The 16,076-nt window shown below is 40.6% G+C and overlaps 2 protein-coding genes across 13 annotated transcripts in view; both read left to right on the top strand.

Annotated features, from left to right (window-relative positions):
• Positions 1-16,076, top strand: part of Arb2a (ARB2 cotranscriptional regulator A) — a 437,422-nt gene that overhangs the window by 300,576 nt on the left and 120,770 nt on the right. Inside the window, exon 11 of one of the 12 annotated variants that reach the window (XM_021255772.2) lies at positions 1,494-1,516. The exons of the other annotated variants lie outside the window; for them this stretch is intronic. Within the exon in view, the coding sequence (XP_021111431.1) occupies positions 1,494-1,501 (8 nt within the window). The 3' untranslated portion in view covers positions 1,502-1,516. Of the gene's footprint in view, positions 1-1,493; positions 1,517-16,076 lie in introns of those variants that run through there. 12 annotated transcript variants of the gene reach the window in all.
• On the top strand, positions 1,621-12,520 carry Pou5f2 (POU domain class 5, transcription factor 2). The gene is given in 2 exon segments (XM_087180726.1): positions 1,621-8,403; positions 8,406-12,520. Coding segments are annotated over 2 exon segments (1,026 nt in total). The 5' UTR covers positions 1,621-8,379; the 3' UTR covers positions 9,408-12,520.

Consider the following 16,076-nt stretch of genomic DNA (forward strand, 5'->3'; position numbering starts at 1 on the left):
TCGCACTCATACTCAACAGCCAATTATATCACTTCTTTTCAAAATCTGTCACTGGTTACATTATACCTTATTTCAGTTCACACACAAGTAACACTGTCCCCTATTATAAAAATAGATGAGCAAGGGCCAGGGATTTAGCTCAGTGGTTCCGCTACCTGCCTCGAAAGCACAAGGTCCTGAGTTCAATCCCTGGTACCAAGTGAAACAAAAGTGGAAGTGCAGCAATGAATGAAATGGTAGAAATGCAATTGGAAAGTGTTTATGATGAAAGGGACGCTGACCAGAACACAAGAACAACCACAACAAAATACTTTCACATTAAGTACACGGTCAGAGATACCTTGCCACAGTGAACATCCAAAGGATGTAATGCTGGGCCCTGATCCAAACAGAGGTGTGACATCTTGCCCAGACCGAAATGAGATGCTTAAGCCTTAAGTTATTGGGCAGGAAGTCAGCAAGCACTGTTCAAGCTATTTTTACTAATTTTTACAGGAAAATAAATACTTTAATTCTCAGTCTTTCTAATGTTTTAAATTACAGTGCACTTAATAAAATTAGTTTTACTTTTGTTCTTTCTTCTGTTCATTGTTAGTTGATATGAAGTAGCTTTTTAGCAATTTGACCAGCACATTTTACAGGTCACAGAACAGTTATAATTTTTGCTATTTGGTTATTATTATTACTTTGCTTCGTGTCAGCTTGTAGAGTCATTTTTATAGCTCCACATACTATGCAAAGTGAGAACTTCATGTAGTTGCTCTTATTAGCAATTATTTTGTCCAGTAAACCAAATGCTATAGTTGTATGAGCATTGTTCACTGCTTTTCAATATTGAGAATTCAAATACTTTCTGTCATTTTTCTCTTGCTTCTATCTTTGTATTCTCTAGATTATCTCTGCTCTAATTCAGTCATGTCTTGCCTAGGATTACTATGCTACCCTACTCGTGTATCTTCTACGAAAGCACAATATTTAAACTTTATTTTACTGGTTTTTAGGATTGTGTCATATTTCTTCATTCTCCTAAGTCTTCTACTTAAATTACCGCTAAACCTCTTCTCTTTTATTCTTCCTATTAATATCCTGTTCTTCCATACTCTCCTTCAACCCTGAAAGCCCATCAGTTCTTTAATACATTGTCTTCCTTTCAAAATTACACCTGCCCTAGAACATATCTTAAATTTTAAATTCATTGGTTTCCTCCTTACATTTCATCTACTTTTCTGTCAGTCATAAAAGACTAATGTCTTTCTTGACTTTAAATTATCACAGAAAGTTTTATATAAGCAAAATATAAAATTCTAGCTAGAAGTTGACCAGCTAACACTTGCCACAATTGTGTATTTTCATTCTCTATCTTTTGCACTTCTTGAGTCAGGTGGATGTATAGTTGAATAATCAAAAAAAGTAAACTTTACATTAAACAGTGGTAATAGAAATCTTGTTTTTAGTTTTCCATTCACTGTTGATTTGATATAATTATTTCCTAGAGTTCTGAGGCTTTCAGAAGATGGAGCCCTTATCTACCTGATCCCTCCTGCACATGCAGGGAATGAAGAGCAGCCTGCAGGGAGCTGGAGCAGTGGGCTCTAGACAGTTTGATCTGAGCATGCGTCAGGCTCAGAAGGGAGACTGCCAGCCTGGTCAGTTTCCTTTAAGACTCTGAAATCAAAATGAGGTGATTTAGGAAGATATTTGAGTTTGATAAACTGACTAAAGTTTTTTCAACTTTTTAAATGCTAACAGAAGTTTCAATGTAAATATTTAGGTAAATTCTTGCTTCTACTTTTTAGTCTCATATTACCTTTTGAATTTCCTTTGTCATTATACATTTAATGTCACCTAAAATAAGAGTTCATTTTTGCATCAAAGCATGAGTGACTCTATTTGTCTGGCTTCAGCCCATAGTTTCTTAAAGAGATTACAAGAAAATTCACAGAGGCCCCCAAACTTGTGGTGGTAAAAGCATCAAAGTCAGTTGATTGCACTCTCTTTAAAAAAAAAACAACAAAAAAAAAACAACCCGCACAGCTCCTATAATAGTTATCTGCTATAAACAGAAACCCTCTTCTATTTGTCTGAGCCCACATTCCACCCTGAATTACTGGTTTCATTGGTCATAAGCTGTCATTTCTGTTAGGTACATTTTGCTGTGCAATGTCATGGAAAATTTTTTGTTAAACCAGTTGTGCATCTCCCATTTGAAAGTGGAAGCAGAGTGGAAATTTGAATGTCGAAGACAGTGACTGCACCCTGACTGCAGTAATCAATGCCAGAACATCCTCAAAGCTTTTCTTCTGGAACAAGGGCAAACTCAGCTAAAAAGTTTGTGTAAATCATGCTTCGCATAACAAGAACCTTTCAATTTTATCTGTCTCCGACTGGCTATGAATATACCTGACTCATCACCACAGTGCCTTTCAACTCAGCCCCGCTCAGCTGAACTGCTCCTCCTGCTTTAGACAGTAGTTAAAATTCATTAAAGCCTCCAGCAAAGGCTGCAGGCTTTTATACGTGGAATTATTTTGTAGCACAGGTATTCCATAACTCTTGAATATCTCACACAAGACAAAATGGGGGGCTTTTTCTCCAAACACTCTACATCTCTTTGTGGTGTCCAACTGTGTGGTTGGGTCATATTGTCATGAGCATTTATTTCTAAGCAGCAATTATGTCACAACAGAGTTTTTTAAGATAATAAAAAGAATGACAACCAAAAGGAGTAGCTAAAAAAAATTCCTTCATAATCTCAATCCAAAGTTTTTTTGGGTTTTATTTTTTGAGTTGTTTGTTTGTCTGCAGTCCTGGGGATTGAACCCAGGGCCTCAGGCATGCTAGGCAGGTGTTCTACCACTGAACTATATCCCAAGCCTCCTAAAAGTAAGAAAATCAAATGTTGGCACCACTGCAGCCTTCCAGCTTCTCTCAAAGTATTGTACAGACTTGAAAGCATCTTGCATTGCTGTTCACAGTGGATGCCCTTTTTCTCCTGCTGTCCTCTGTTATCCCCTGTGCAGCACACTGCTGTTGTTACCTATTTTGATAATTACTTCATGGAGCAGTGAATCACCCTATTTAGTAACTACATTGATGCGATTAGCTCTTTCTCTGGGTTACAACAACCTTAATGTTTTTGTAGTCTTACTTTATTAGTTTTTCTTAACTGCATAACTTATCTTTAATGTCTCCTTTTGCCTTATAGTCCTTAAAGATCCACACTAAGGATCAAGAATTTAATCATTTCAGTGTAATTTAAGGTAGTTTTCAGTGCATTATCTTGTAATGTGTGGCATTAACTCTCTCACTATGAGATAGGAGGCGTTGCTCCTTAAAATACTCAGCTGCCAGAGATTGTCTTGTTCTTGCCCTTCTGAGGGACTGTGCCTTCACACCATGCCATGCTGCCTGGCCGGTCCTCACTTAATAGGACACCTGCAGAGTGAGGCGCGCAGTAAAAACCACCATCTAGTCTGCCTTGCTTTTTCTCTCTCGCCTGGACCTCATTCTTAGGTCTCCTGCTCAGCTCTGTTGATTTAATTGCAAATAAATGTGTTTTGTCATTGTTGCTGCTGCTGTTGTTGTTGTGTATGTTTTGAGACTCTACTGAAGAAGTGGGAGTTCTCATATACTCTTGAACAAAGTGCTGTCCTTCTCCATCTAGCTCATGACCAGCCTTGGGAAAGATGCATTTGAAGAAATGAAGCAGTAGTCACATTCCTAGGCACACAGTAACCAACAGGATGACACTAAATTAAAGGCAGATCACCCTCACTTCCACATATTTGCATGAACTTACCATCTTTGGAGCACTGTGGTTTTCCCATGAAGTAATACCTTACTTGGTACATAAATACAAAGTAAATTATATCTATAAATATTTATTTGGGAGATTCTACATCTCCTAGCTTGAAGACTAAGATATGAACCTCCAGCTAACTGTTTAAGGCAGCAAATATATCTGAATGGAAAATAGAGCAAGTTCAAGGAGAGGAGAATAGTGATTCCCCTCCCAAGTGGAGTGGATAGGCAAGATTTCCAAAGAGAGGAACCAAACCCTATAAAAATGTTTGTTACTAACTCTGCCTCCACCCTTTCCTGCTTCTTACCATAAGTGGATCGTGGCAGTTGGTTTTGCTTCCTGAGAATAAGGGATATTTAAGGAGAGGGTAATAATCCAAATCCTCATACTTTGTGCATTTCTACTCAAAACTAACTATTTCAGAAAAACTCTCTTAATTCTAGAGACCTTAATAATAGAAAACTCTTAACCTCTCTTGGGTGAGTACAGCTGTCCTGCTTGCCTGACCATTTAGATTGTCCCACATTTAGATTATATACACACGGGGGCCTGGGACTGTGAGTTTCTTATCCTATTTTCTAATTCCCTATGGATGAGACTAGCCTGATTCTTATGTGGTAATCTAATCACTTACTAAAAGATCTCCATATTGTTGAAGGTGATGGATTGGCCTTCCAAAGTGCCCTGCCCAAGCAGCACAGCTTGTCTTGGGCATTCCCATCAGCTTCCTTTCCCTGATGTCAGTTTCTATTCCAACCACATGTGCTTCTGCTTTTTTTCCCTGATCAGTCCACTTAAAGGCACATTAAATATACTTTTAAGGAGATATCAAGACTTCTCTTAAGAATATGGATTTCCTCTGTAGCAGTCCATATGCATAAACTAGTGACATACAGTACAGATGAGATCTGGCCAGGTACAAAGAAAGCCTTGAGAACATCCAAGATCAAGTTAATACAGCCTTACTTTTTCATTCAGTCACTGTTTTCAGCTACTATGTTTTAACTTATTAATATGATAAAGCTTAGCTCAAATTCATTTGAACTCATTTTTCCAATTCACTAAAAATATTTTTATTTTGCTTGGCTTTAAGCAACTGATGAACCTTTTCTCTGGTGGTTCTCATGCAAATGGGCTGTTTTCACTATGTAACACTTAATGTATACCAGGGTTGGCAAAGTTTTTAGAGCTTTCAGTAATACAAATAGCTCACTGCAGCATACATGCCATAAGTTCGCCACCACTGGTATATATTTTCTCTTTTACCCTTCTCTGTGATCCACCTTCCATTCTGTTCGGCAGACACTGATTGCTTTGTGATTTTGACAAAAACAGCATGTTGATGTATGTGGAAAGAATAAATAATGGTAAAATTATTCTTATGTGGAATTGTGTACAAGGTAAACTTTTTTTTCATAGTCTAGCACCTTGAAATATAATTCCAGGACAATACAAGACTTTTCATCATTAATGGTATAGAGGGTCATTCATTTAACAACAAATATTTCTTGACTTTCCACTGCATGTCCACTAGATAGCTCTGGGTCTGCAGATCTAGTGGTGAACAAGAGGAATACAGACCTGGCCTTCGTGAGTACACACTCTAGCAGGGATTGTAGGGAGGTGCAGACGACACACAGATCACAGACACAGCCCGGAGAGATTGGTTTTTTGGTTCTTCTTCTCTCGTCACCATTACTTTAAGGCCATATCTGCAACCTCAGTACTTGTAGTGTTGAGTGTGATGTCTCAAGCTGCCCTCTAGGAAGTGGTCTATAAGGGCCTTGTTCTAACAGGAGAGAAAAATGGGGCCTGGGAAGGTCAAGTTTCTCATTGTTAAACTGAAATTAAGTGAGTTTTCTTCTCAGAATTGTAAAGGTAAAGATTCCCTCATTTATTCAGAAAGCAGTGGTTGAGCACTGTATCATCCAGGGTTCTATTATGTTCCAGGCTTCATAACTCCTTCATGCATGCCTCCCACTCTAGTTGGAGAGACAAAGATATAAAACAAATAATTATGATATCCATTACTAGTAATATTATTACTAGTAATGTTATAATAAAAAGCATACATGAAGTACAAGGGAAGCACCATAAAGCAGTAACAAACTTGTCTGCATAGGATGTTTATTACTAACTCACATAAGGTGACATCTCAACTGAGTCTTAAAGGTGGTAGGAAGTACGACAGGTTTCATTCATTCAATGCGTATTTACTGAGCACCTTCTGTGTCCTAGGCACTGTAGTCACAGCCGGGAGCTAGACAAAGTCCTTGCCCTCTTGCAGTAGTAAAATGGAATAAACAGACAAATAAATATATGTAAGGTAGAGGTGAGAGGGCTGAGGATTTAGCTTGGTGGTTCTCCCGGCTGCCTCAAAAGCGCAAGGTCCCAAGTTCGATCCCCAGTGCCAAAAAAAAAGAGATGAGTATAATACCAAAAAATAAAGCAAACTAAGAAAGGGAACAGAGAGTGTCATGGAATGCTATTTAAATAGAGTGGTCAGGAATGTCCTCTCTAGTAAGAGAATATTTGAGCAGCATTCTGAATGTCAAAGGGAGAGGAACTAGATTTTGAAGATGCTTTAAGAGGAAAATGATTGTCAGGTTTGGTTGGTGTTATGATTTGTGTTTAGATGTCTCCCCAAAGCCTCATGCAGATGAGGTGGGCTTTTCTTTTTCAGAGGCAGTTGCATCTGGAATGTGTGATGCTGGGGCTAAGGGCGTGAGATTACTAAACCACTACATGTGAGTGGTTAGTTTGGCACTGCCCTAATCCTGGTAGTCTCAATAAGATAAAAGGGGCAGAAAGATGTTAAACCCTCTTGTTACCTTTGCTGCCTTGTGTACGCCATGTTGTTTCTCCCCTGCACCTCTGCAATGCTTATTTGCCACCCCAGCCTCAGAGCTAGCCAATTATGGACTGAAACCTCTATGAACGGTAAGCCAAATAAACCCCTTCCCTTCTAACTTTGGGTGTCAGGGATTTTGTCTCTGCAACAAGAGAAAAAAGTAACTAACACAGTTGGGTTTGGCTAGGTTTCCTGTGGTTCTTGGAAAATCCTCTCTAGCAGCAGTGTGCAACTTGAATGTAAAGGAGAAGCACAGAAAGCCAACTATAAAGTTATTGTGATAATTTAGAAAAGAAATCACGTGGGTTATATTACATCAGCCAGATGAGAGCCTAGCTAGGGCAGAGGTGGTAGAGTTCAGATGGTTTAGGAGAACCAGTATCTACATAAGACTAGATGCCTTGTGGATTATGGGAAAAGTCAAGAACAACTCCTGAGTTTAAGTTTGGGGGACCAAGTGGGTGATAATGCCACTGATCAGCTCAGAGGTCCCTAGAGGGAAGGCAGTTTTATAAACATGGGAAATGAATTTTAGTTGAAGCAGTAAAAATCAAAAGAGAAGTCATGGCTGAAATGCAGATTTGGCTATTACTAGCATTCCACATAAATTTTTAAAGGAGAAAGAGCTAAAAGAATATTCAGCATTGTTGGATACTGCAGGGAAGTTTAGTAAGATGAGGGTTTTTAAGACACTGTTGGATTTGACAGTCTGAAGGTCATCCATGACTTCCAGAAGACTGATTTTAGTAGCTGGGGGTGTGGGCAGAGGTATAGCATGGCTGGGTTAGAGAGAGAAGGGTAAGAGGTTGAGATTGTCCAAAGTCACTGTCCTCTTCTTTCTTGGAAGCTTTGAGCCTTAGGTCAGGTCTTTTCTTTCCCCTCCCTTCTTAGCTTTCTCCAGGCTGGGCCTCAGACTGAATTCCTGGGGATGGAGCATGACTGGTGTTGGCAAATTAAGATGCTTGGGTCTCTAATGGGACAGGGAGTCCATGAGCACAGGAGCCTAATGCTGATGAGTCTCGATTGCAGGGAGCATCCTCAGTGGATGTCTCTGTTAGATGAGGGAACTCTGGACCAGGAAGCTAAGGTAGGACTGGTGGGAGAAACGTGGAATTACTGAAGAAAGTCCACCCCAGTGTAGGAGTGGAATGCAGCAGACGTGGGGGGTGGGGGTAGAATATAAGGCGGTAAACCTATGTTAACTACAAAGTCCAGCACGGTAGTCTGGGTTTCTAAGGGCACGGGAACGGAGGCTCTGCAAAGGAGGGCTGCTGGCAGGACTTGAGGCCATGAGGATAACAGAGAGTAGTCAGTGAACTGAGGGGGAGTCCCAGCAATAACTGGCCCGTAGATGTTTTCCTAAGTATTTGTGAAGCCCGCAGGGGTCGTTCACAGGATGTGAAGGAAAGGATGAGGTGCCAGAGTTTCTGAACAGTGGATAAATACCCGGGCCCATTCAGGGACATGGTAGAGGAAGGGACTAAGGGAGCCCAGCACCTTGGTGGAAGCTGAGAGCAACTCCCTTCATCCTGAGGAGCCAGTGAGTGGGTGTGTGAAGGTTGCCCTGCTGCCAAGCGAACAGCCCCTTGCCCTCGGTTTCTCCTGCGACCGACGTCATCTGCGCCCACTGCAGGGCGGGGCTCCAGGGCCAGGCTGGTGGTGGTTCCAAAGCCTCGAGAGCCATCAGTTCCTAACCAGACTCTTACTGGGGGTTCGCACCCTACCCATGGCCGGACACAGGCCCCCAAACTTCTGACCCCTCCAGAGAGTGGTACGGGTGGGTCCCTCCGGCCGATGCCCCTCTGGGTTGACGTTCCGAGCTGGGTGAGCGGCCAGGGACCCCCTGGCAGACTGATGGTCTGGCCAGGGGTTGGGGCAAGGATCTGCCGAGGCCCCGAAGTGTGGGGGTTCCCCCTGGGTCCCCCACCTTATGAATTCCCAGGCGGGGCGGCTCCCTGCAAAGCTGAGGAGGCAGGGGCCTGGTTACCAAGCCCCTTCCAGCCCCCTGGCCGGGAACCCTACATTGCGGTACTGAACTCTCGGAAGTTGGCGCTGCCCGAGGACGTCTCGGCCTTGGAGAGGGAGATGGAGCAGCTGGCCAAGGAGCTGCGCCAGAAGAGGCTGACCCTGGGCTACTCGCAGAGCGATGTGGGCGTCGCCGTGGGTGCTGTGTTCGGGGAGGTGCTTAGCCAGATGACCATCTGCCGCTTCGAGTCTCAGCAGCCCAGCCTCGCCAAGATGGGGAAGGTCGGGCCGCTGCTGAAGATGTGGCTGGCGGAGGCGAACGCCAAGAACCACCGAGGCCTGGGGAAGATGGAGATGATTCTGCAGCAGAGCTGGAAGCGGAGACAGGCTCACCGGGAGAGGAGACTCCAAAACGACCTGGAGAGGCTCTTGGTGCAGTGTCCGAATCCCACGCCCCGGCAGATCAGCTGCATCGCCGGGCACCTCCGGCTGCGGAAGGAGCTGGACCGGATGTGGTGCTGTCCTCGGAGCCAGGCGTGCGGCGTGCGGCGTGCGGTGTGCGGTGTCCCGACCCACCGCGCCTCCCAGCAGGAGGATGCGGGAGTAGCCAGGCCCCTCTCCCGTGGCAACCCGTGTGCTTTCCCCTGGCACCCGGGCTCCATTCGAACTCCTCCACCATGGGGGGCCCTGCCTTACCCCCCCCCCCCGCACCCCGCTGCGCCCTTCCCCGGAGGAGGAGTCCTGTCTGTCCCGGCTGCCACCCTGGGCCTCCCCAGGCTTTCAAGCTGAGGGCAAGGCTGAGGGGAGAAGGGAGCGAAGGAGAAAACTGGGCCAGCCGCCCTGGGGTCCAAGTCGGTCCGTCCAGTCCGTCCGGTCCGGCCCGGCGCACAGGCTGAAGAAGTTAAGAATGCGCAGTTGGGATGTGGGCGGGAGTTGTTTAAGAAATTTGGGAGGGAAGTTTATTGATGTTTTGTGTTTTTCCCTTTATTTCAAAAAAAGAGCCCTGGTTTTAAGGCATATTACAATATCCAAATGGTTTCAATACTTTGTTTCTCTCTTTATTATTAACTAAAGATTGTGTCTGTTGTTCCATGTGGTGTTCAGGAAACATAGTGCTTAATTTTTCTTCTTATAAACAATATTGGGTGAAAAACTCAAGTCACCAACTACTTCAGAATACTATTTTTTATTAAAGCAGAACTCTGAGCCAACACAAACACAAAACCCAGCATAATAGTTCCCCCGAGGAAAGACTTAAGAATGGATAGGAAAGGAGTGCCCAGAGCCCTTGCTGAAACAACACTGGTTCTCCAAGCTGCCTCTTTCCTAATTCACCTTTTCATTTCCACTGCCCTTGCTTGTTGTGGAGTTCTCAGCTCAGCTCCTCACCTTACATGGCCCTGTGGGTTTATCTTCTGCCGCTGAATTCACTCTGTCCTCAACCCCTTTGTTACTGAGATTTACAACTGCATGTCTGTAGTTTTGGTCTGGGTTCCAACACACTTCTGTTTACAGTTCCATTTGTATTGTTCCCTGGAATTTTTTTACACTTTTTTTTTGAGCGAACATAGGCTTTTGAATAGATGTATGTGATTGTTTACCCAACATTCACTGATGGTTTTGTCATTGTACATCTTAAATCATTTCTCCAACCTCTTCTTTGAAACTGATCTTTTCCAGTTTTCCACTTCCATTTTGGTCAGTTTTGATCATCACGTATAGGACCAGGATGTAGCTCAGTGGTAGAGCACCTGCTGAGCACGCCCAAGACCTTAGACTAAATCCTCGGCACCAATTGAGGAGGTGGGTGTCTTTTTTTCAGATCTGCTGCCACACCTGCTTGTCCTATTTATACTCTATAGATATTTTCAAAAGACAAGCTTTTTTACTTTTATCCTGTTTGCTGATATTTTTGTTCCATAATTAATTTTAGCTTTCATCTTTAATACTCACTTTCCCAGTATCTTCTAGTTACTTTTATTTCTTTTTTCCTAATGGTGTTTGGATGAGTACTTACTTTGCCTGTTTTTTTCCTGGTGGCTGCATGGAAAGCAGCTCTATGGAGCCAAAAGTGAGAGATGTTGAGACCTACATCTTGATCTTCTGACTTCAGGTCCATAGCTGAGTTCACCATCACACAAGGCCGGGCATTACTAATGCCTCCATTTGGTGTTCTCTTCCTGTGCCTGTAGAAACTCTAACCTTCACCTTTATTTCGGTGTGTGTGGTGTGTATCTTAAAATTTGCCAACGTAACCATTTTATATGGAAATTCATTTTGTGCACCTGAATTACATTCACAATACAGAACCAATGTCCATTTCCAACATTTTGACATCCCCCCCGAAAAAATCTTGTATTTACTGAGGAATAACTCTGTTCCCCCATCCCTACCCCTGCCAACCTCTAACCTACTATATTTCTCTATGAATTTGTTTATTCTAAACATTTTATATTAGTGGGATCATATAATATTTGGCCTTTTGTGTCTGGCTTATTTCATTCAGTGTCTTTTCAAGGTTTATCTGTGTTGTGCCATGCATCAGAACTTCATTCCGTTTACAACTGAACAATATCCCATTGATTTTCTTCCATTAATAAAGATGCTATTGATACCTCTAAGGAGAACAGGTTCACTGGAGTAGTTAATAAAGGCAGATGTCAGCAGCAGGCCAGATTTCATATTTGTCAGATTTCTCCCCCCTCCATTTAAAAACTGAAGGCTGAAGGTCTTCACTATCATTTTCAAAATGTGTTTTTATCTAAAGTTTCCATTATCTTGTGTTTCTTTTAGAGAAGGCAGATATTCCTAGCCTGAAGACCTGGAGCCCCATTAGAATATAAGCGCAATACTGTGCATATATATATATGCATTTTTTAAAAAAATGATTGATAGCTTTTATCAAATTTTCAAAGAAAACCATGACTCTTTTTAGATAGAGTTTCAGACTACAAGAATCAACTTCCCTTTGTCCAACTTACTTTCTGTAGTTTTCTCTTGATAGTACCTATCCAATGGATAATTTGTTTGTTTGAAAATCTGTATTTTCTGGGTACTCCTAGCTCAGTGTAGTATTAAACCCTGAATCATTTTTGATGTATTTCAAGTTTGGACCAAATATTACATAATTAACTTTCTTGTCCTTATACTTTCATCAGTCCTTAGCACCTTAATTAAATTCTTATTATTAAGAGCAATTTCTCCTTTTCCTAGTTTTCTTACCTTTTGTCTAAGAAAATATGAGGTATTTAGATATGTGCACTTATTCCAAACCATTATTTTTTCTTGAATTAGCATCTCCTTTCTATAATTTCATATTTTGAAATATATAGTCTGCACATACTTGTTTATTATAGTAGAACTGTATCATGGAATTTATTTTTCAGAACAGCCATTTTTGTGGCTTTCTTCTAAAAAATAGTCTTCCATACTAAATAGTATTGGTTTTCTTGGCAAAAACTATTCATGATGAATTCGTTTTAGAGTACATAATGGTATTCTTTATGTAGAACGATGCTTTAAAGTGAAAACTTCATTGCCATTCCAATAAAATCCCAGTGGAGTGTGGGGTTAGTAGTTGAGACAAAGTGATTCTGGACTAAAAGAATAAAATATAAGAAAGCATTTAAGGGAAATTTGAAGATAGAGTCATGTGGCCTTGTCCTACTTAAACAATGTGGTACTGGTGATGGGCAGAACAATAAAACAAATATTTGGCTGCTTCATTCAATGGAATGGGAACCGGTATAAGCTACAAGAAAGGTAGTTCGAAGCTACTGTGAAAAAACAGCATGGTACTGGCAAAAGAACACACCTGAGGATCAGTGGAATAGATTAGAAGATGCAGAAACAACTCCAGACATACTCAGCCACCTCATCTTTGACAAAGGAGCCAACAACCATCATTGGAGGAAAGATAGCCTATTTAGTAAATGGTGTGGGTCACAGGTCATTATCCAGAATAGACCACATGCTAGCTCATAGGACATGTCTAAGTAAATGTAAAAGAATTGAAGTTACCCCCTATATATTATCAGACCATAGTGCAATAAAATTGGAGATCAATAATATAAGAAACTGCAAAACCCCAACAAACACATGGAAACTGAATAACATCCTCTTGAACAACCAATGGGTCACAGAAGTAATTGAAGAAGAAATTAAACAGTTTCTACAAGTAAATGAAAATGCCAGTACAACATACAGGAATGTATGGGAAACAATGAAAGCAGTTCTATGTTGGAAATTCAAACCAGTGAATGCCCATATTAGGAAAATAGAGAAAACTCAGATAAATAACCTAATGCAGAACCTCACGCTCCTAGAAAAAGAAGAGCATAATGAATCCAAAGCTCGTACAAGAGAGAAAATTATAAAGATCAGGGCAGAAATCAATGCAATGGAGACTAAGAGAACAATACAAAAAATCAATGAATTAAAAAGTTGGTTTTTTGAAAGAATAAATAAAATCAATAAACCTTTAGCCAAACTTATCAAAAAAGGAAAGAAAAGGCACAAATCCATGCATTTAAGAATGAAAAAGGTGAAGTCACAACACATCCAATACCAGAGGATAATCAATACCGACTTTGAGAACCTATACTCTAATAAAATGGAAAACACAGAAGAAATGGGCAGATTCCTAGATACATATGAATTGCCAAAGTTAAATGAAGAAGATATAGAAATTCTAAACACCCCATTTACAATGAATGAAATTGAAAATGTAATAAAATATTTACCAACAAAGAAAAGCCCAGGTCCCGATAAAATTCACTGCTGAATTTTACAAGACATTTCAAGAAGAACTAATGCCATTACTCTTTAAACTCATCAAGGAAATTGAAAGCGAAGCAAAACTTCCAAATTCATTCCTGGAAGCAAGTGTTACTTTGATTCCAAAACCAGGGAAAGACCCAACCCAAAAAGAGAACTACAGGCCAATCTCCTTAATGAACATAGGTGGAAAAATCCTGAACAAGATACTGGCAAACAGAACACAGAGGGTCATCAAGAAGATCATACACCCTGACCAAGTCGGATTTATCCCAGGGATGCAAGGATGGTTCAACATTCATAAATCAATAAATGTAATACACCATATTAACAGAGTCAAGTACAAAAACCATATGATCATCTCAATAGATACAGAAAAAGCATTTGACAAAATCCAGCACCCATTCATGATAAAAACTCTACAGAAAATTGGAATAGAAGGTCTTTATCTTAACCTGATTAAGGCTATCTATGAAAAACCAACAGCCAACATCATACTAAATGGTCAAAAACTGAAAACTTTCACGCTAAAATCAGTAACAAGACAAGGATACCCACTATTACCACTCTTGTTCAATGTAGTCTTGGAAACATTAGCCTCAGCAATTAGACAAGAGAAATAAAAGGAATAACGATAGGAAAAGAAGAAGTGAAACTGTCATTATTTGCTGATGATATGATACTTTACTTAGAAGACCCAAAAAACTCTGCCAGAAGACTACTAGACTTAATTGACAGATTCAGTAGAGTAGCTGAATACAAGGTCAACACTCAGAAAACAATAGCCTTCTTGTACACAAATAACAGACTCACTGAGAGAGAAATTAGGGAAACAATTCCTTCTACAATACCATCCAAAAAAATGAAATATCTAGGAATCAGTCTAACAAAGGAAGCAAAAGACCTCTACACTGAAAAACTACAGCACTCTGAAAAAAGAGATCAAAGAGGATACAAGAAAATGGAAAGACATCCGTTGCTCCTAGGTAGGAAGAACCAATATAGTGAAAATGGTCATACTTCCAAAACTGCTATATAGATTCAATGCAATGCCAATTGAAATTCCAACAATATACTTCACAGAACTAGAGAAAACAATCCAAAAATTCATTTGGAACCAGAAGAGACCTGGAATAGCTAAAGCAATTCTAAGCAACAAAGACATGGCTGGGTATCACAATCCCCAACTTGAAACTATACTATAAAGCTACTGTGATAAAATCAGCATGGTACTGGCAAAGGAACAGACCTGAGGATCAGTGGAATAGATTAGAAGATGTAGAAACAACTCCAGACATACTCAGCCACCTCATCTTTGACAAAGGAGCCAACCACCATCATTGGAGGAAAAATAGCCTATTTAATAAATGGTGTTGGAAAAACTGGATTTCATCCTGCCAAAGATTAAAACTAGACCCATACCTATCACCATTCACTAAACTAAGATCGAAGTGGGTTAAAGATCTAAATATTAAGACAGAAACACTAAACTTGCTGGAAGATAAGTTAGGTAGAACTCTTGAAGACATTGGCATAGGAAAAGACTTCATGAACAAAACCTCAGCAGCACGGGAACTAGCAGAAAGAATCAACAACTGGGATCTCATCTTATTAAAAAGCTTCTGCACTGCAAAAGAAACCACCAACAGAGCTAACTGACAACCTACAATATGGGAAAAAAATTTTAGCAGCTGTACCTCAGACAAAGGACTACTATCTAAAATATATAAAGAGTTGAAAAAAATCAGACCCCCCCCCAAATTCAAAGACCCAATTCAAAAATGGGCGTCTGAAATGAACAGACATTTCTCAAACAAAGAAGTAAAAGCAGCAAACAAATACATGAAAAAATGTTCAACATCACTTGTCATTCGAGAGATGCAGATAAATCAACACTGAGATTCCACCTCACCCCAGAAAGAATGGCTGCTATCAAGAAATCAACCAATAACAAATGCTGTCGGGGCTGTGGGGAAAAAGGAACCCTTCTCCATTGTTGGTGGGAGTGCAGACTGGTGCAACCACTGTGGAAGTCAGTATGGAGATACCTCAAAGAGGTAGGACTAGAGGTCCCATTTGACCCAGCTATTCACCTGCTGAGTATCTTCCCAAAAGAATTAAAAGAATCATACCACAGCAATATATGTGCACCCATGTTTATAGTGGCACAGTTTGTAATAACTAAAGCTTGGAAACAATCCAAGTACCCATCAACTGGAAACTGGATAAAGAAAATGTGGGATTTTTTTAAATGGAGTACTACTCAGCCATAAAGAATGAAAAATTAGAGTCATTTATAGCTAAATGGATGCATATCGAGGCCGTACTCTTAAGTGAAATAAATAGGACACTCATGTGTAAATACCAAATAGTTTCTCTAGTGTGAGAAACTGAAAGTGTAAATAAGGGTTAAAATGATTAAAATGAATAATTGATAATTTGAAATAGGAAGAAAAGATCCAAAACGGTAGGAGTGATGGAAGGGGGAAGGGGAAAGGAAAGAAGGGAAAGGACAAATTATGAGAAAAGAAAAAAAAATGGAAATGAAGTCTATGTAAATAGGGAAGGGTGGACGGGGTGAAGGGCGCACAGGTAATGGGGTAAAAATAAGAACCAAGATACATCATATACAGGTACAAGCACCCAGTGATAAATGTAAATGTATTCTATACCTAAAATGTA

Source organism: Heterocephalus glaber, unplaced genomic scaffold (genome assembly GCF_053883595.1).
Source record: "Heterocephalus glaber isolate CG9 unplaced genomic scaffold, H.glaber_assembly_v1.0 deba00001465, whole genome shotgun sequence".
NCBI lineage: Eukaryota > Metazoa > Chordata > Mammalia > Rodentia > Bathyergidae > Heterocephalus > Heterocephalus glaber.